The 3841-nt window shown below is 42.0% G+C and overlaps 1 protein-coding gene across 1 annotated transcript in view; it reads left to right on the forward strand.

The window, feature by feature from the left end:
- Positions 1-219: 219 nt before the first annotated feature.
- LOC124470110 (RNA-binding Raly-like protein) overlaps positions 220-3841 on the forward strand; it is a 31929-nt gene continuing 28307 nt past the window's right edge. The window contains exon 1 of the mRNA XM_047023848.1: positions 220-502. Within this exon, the coding sequence (XP_046879804.1) occupies positions 247-502 (256 nt within the window). The 5' untranslated portion in view covers positions 220-246. The remainder of the gene's footprint in view (positions 503-3841) is intronic.

Below are 3841 nucleotides of genomic sequence, written 5' to 3' on the forward strand. Positions count from 1 at the left end.
CCTGTTGAAATGTAGCATACAGGTGGATTTACTTTCTGTATCTCCCATACAAATTGCAATTGAAATTGATCTGAACCCATACCAAATAGGCCTACTGTGTGTTACAATTCAATGAAACTATTCCAATCCTTACCTCGACTTCTCTTCACTGATAACTGAGAACAGGTATCTGCAGGAGGCTGGCCTGACTAAAGACTCTAAAGTCTTGTCCCTCTGTCTGTGTCCCAGGAGGGCAACCGGACGACAATGACTGGTAAGACTCAGACCAGCAACGTGACCAACAAGAATGACCCGCGCTCCCTCAACTCCCGAGTCTTCATCGGCAATCTCAACACAGCCATTGTCAAGAAGACTGACATAGAAGTCATCTTCGCCAAGTACGGCAAGATAGTGGGTTGCTCCGTTCACAAGGGCTACGCTTTCGTCCAGTACGTGAGCGAGAGGAACGCCCGTGCCGCCGTGGCCGGAGAGAACGCCCGCGTCATCGCCGGACAACCTCTAGGTGAGTCATCGTTTTTTGTTGATTTTACCTCTGGGGCATCTGAGTCGTGTGCTTCTTGCTGGTTTGCTGTTTATCCTCCAACGATATGTATTTAAGAACAGGAAATGGTCATCCTGGTGAGAGGCAAGAGATACTGCACATATCCACAAAGCATCTACACAACAGAGAACTATTTATGTATCTTGCGTGTGTTTAAATGTAGCTTGCACTAAGTCGGGGAAGTGGATTGTCCCTCATGGGAGCAGGTAGTGCCTCAGGCGTCTCTCAGTCTTGTTTAGATATTCCCATTGCACTTAGTTGCTGAAGTGTCTATGTGTGTCATGCTACAAAAAAAGGCCCTAGATACTGAATCCATTAACAGAAGATTCACCATATGTGAGTGGTTTGGGAGTTTGCTAGACAGTCACTTTGTAAAGAGTGTCAAAACACCATCAGGGTCTTGAAGAAAAAGTGTTTGGGCGAAAACAACTACTAATAAAGACTTGGATTATGCATGGGAGTGTTAAGATGATTCTGGAGTAGATGTGTAATGTTGATGCTTCCTCGGGTTCAACCTCAACAAGTTTTCAATTCTGTTCTCTGAAGTTCAGTTGGTGACTTTCTGACTACAATTTACAGTATGTTTTCTGGAGTTGTCCAGGCAAGGAAAAGCAGTCATGTGGTTTCTGGGATGCTAGAATATCTCTGTACTAGTTTCTGCTGCAGGAGAATTGGAGGTAAACTGCAGACACTCTGCAGAGCTGGGTGTCATCGCTGACCTCTTGAGTGAGAAGCTTTTAAAAGGAGGGTCTAGACATTATCATACTTAGCCTACTTAGCCCTATATGCATATACACATATATATATATATATATATATATACATGTTTTTTTAATAATCTGTGAAAAAAATCAACTTTTTAAATGTCATGCAGTTATTGTGCGCAGGTTGTTGAATGGAAATACAGAATGTTGTTGCTGGTGCTTCATGTTGGAAAAGATAAAACATTGAAAGGTTGTCAGTTTTTCTGAAAATGTAAACACATTTTAAACGTAAGTCATCCTCACAGACAATTGTACGTGTTGTGTTATGAAAGAGAGAAAACCAGAGAGAGGAATATATTTAAATAGCGATGGAGCGAGGATGAGAAAGAGAGAAAGAGAGAGAGTCATCCTATAACCCTTACATAATCACCAAGCAGAAAACAGCAGGTGTTTGATGTATTCTATGAACGATGATGGACCCTCCTTCTACAGCTGACTAATACATTTCTGCACATCTCCCTCTCTATTTTCCCTCATAATAAACTTGAGTGTTTGGTTTCCTGAAAAAGCAGGGAATTGCCTAATGGAATCCAATCAAGATTGGCAACATTACAACCATGCACACATGAGTCTCCATTAATCCAAACAATTAACGAAAGGTTAGAGCAATTTATACTTTTGGGGGTTTTCCATGTGGTTCATCAATATTCTGCAACATCTCTCAGAGACAAAATAAGTATACATTTCTTATAAACCTTATTCTTTTATAATTCTAATTATACATGTCTTATACATTTCTTATTTGCTTTCCAAGGGATGAAAACAATGTCAGACTACTTACTATAAGAACCATCTCAATATGTTTTATTTATTTATAAAACTCTGACTGGAGTGGTTTACTCAGACAAACTCCCCCTTTTGTCTCTGTTGAGAATGTCCTTTCTGAAACACCAGTCTATGACTACAGGTACTGTACAGTGCAGTTTGGTTGCATACTGTCTACAAATGGTAGGTGTATACAGTATATGAGTGCACATGAGCGTGGTTATGCAGTACAGACACTCTCCTTGCCTCGACGTGTTTGATTTCATGTGCATGGATGACAGCGCCTGTGGAATGACGAGGATTTTCATCACAGCAAAGGTCATTTCATCTCAGCTTGGTTAGGAGGCAATTCTGCAATCATGATTGCTCAATCTACAAATCCTGGGGCTGAATAGTAGTCGAAAATGCATCCTTGATTGGCAATTAATGACACCCTCCCGTGCGTCCTGCCGGACTGACATGCTTTATTAAGATGATGCTGGATTGAGGTGCATTGTTACGTGTGCTGTGATACGTCTGCTCTCCGACAGGACCGTGGCACTGCAGAAGCACTGAACTTCCTGTTCCCTGAACTCATTACTATGGACCGTGATCGCCTCCTACTTGTTTACTTTGGGATGAAGACTCCAGTGCTGCATGCCATTGCTGATTGGGTAAAAGGTTCAAGCAGCTTTGAACCCCATGACATAGTCCACTACTGAGATACATGATGGCAGTTCATATTACACTGCATCGTGAGTTATACACGCAATGCCTTAATGTTTTCTATTGAGGCCATTGTGTGTGTCTTTGGAATGAGAATATGTTGCATCATTAAATTGCGGTCAAATCAGCTGGCCTTTGCCCTTGTGTGACCCAGCAGGAGCATTCTGTCCGTGTGTGTCTGTGTGTGTTTCTGAATGTGTGTGTGTGTCTGCGTGTGTATGTTTCTACGTGTCTGCGTGTGTGTGCGTGCGTGTGTGTGTGTGGGAAGACATGGTCGACACCCAAGAACAGGAAAATGGAACGCACTCAGAACTGGATCCTTTTCCTCCAAACAGAGATTGAAAAATTCCTGCTCCACTGCCCTATCAAATATGCATAAGGGGGATTATAAGATCATATTTAAGATTCTGGCCTAGGTTTTGGCACAGCTCATGCATCCATAAATGTGTTTAGCACTGAGGATCAGTGGCATCACATGCTCCCCAGGACCTGCAGTTAGAAATAGAGAGAATTAAGGTCACAGGAGACGATGGGCAAAATGTGATTACGCTGTATCTTTGGACTGTACATATTGTACACATGAACAGTGGTTTCGCACAGTCAAACAATGTGTTTTTAAAGAGCTTTTTGTATGTTTCAGATTCTGAAGGTCTAATAGAGGTCAGTGCCTACTCGAATGCAGGCATGTAAATCGTAACCTTGGTAAAGTTTGGAAGTATTGAAAACTCCAAGTTCCAGAAGAATACGTCTTTGTCTGTTGCCAAGGTTGAGGTGGCATTTTTGAGAAGTTGCAGTTCTCGTACTCAATCAACTTGTCCTCCAGTGGTCCCAGTGTATGCCTCGTGACCTAGCAAGAATAACTCCCTCTAAAATCAATTATTTAGTGGACGATTCCAAATTATATTCACCTTTACAGCCGTGTCATGGCACAATATACTGTACATCGCCTGTTTCTGTATCAATTGCCAAGTTTTTAACATTTTTATTTGTTGATATGCAAACTGATTAACAAGGTGCTCACTGCTCCAATCCAGGTCTCCACCCTCTGTGTTCCAGTGGCTCCACT

Source organism: Hypomesus transpacificus, chromosome 8 (genome assembly GCF_021917145.1).
Source record: "Hypomesus transpacificus isolate Combined female chromosome 8, fHypTra1, whole genome shotgun sequence".
Classification (NCBI taxonomy): Eukaryota; Metazoa; Chordata; class Actinopteri; order Osmeriformes; family Osmeridae; genus Hypomesus; species Hypomesus transpacificus.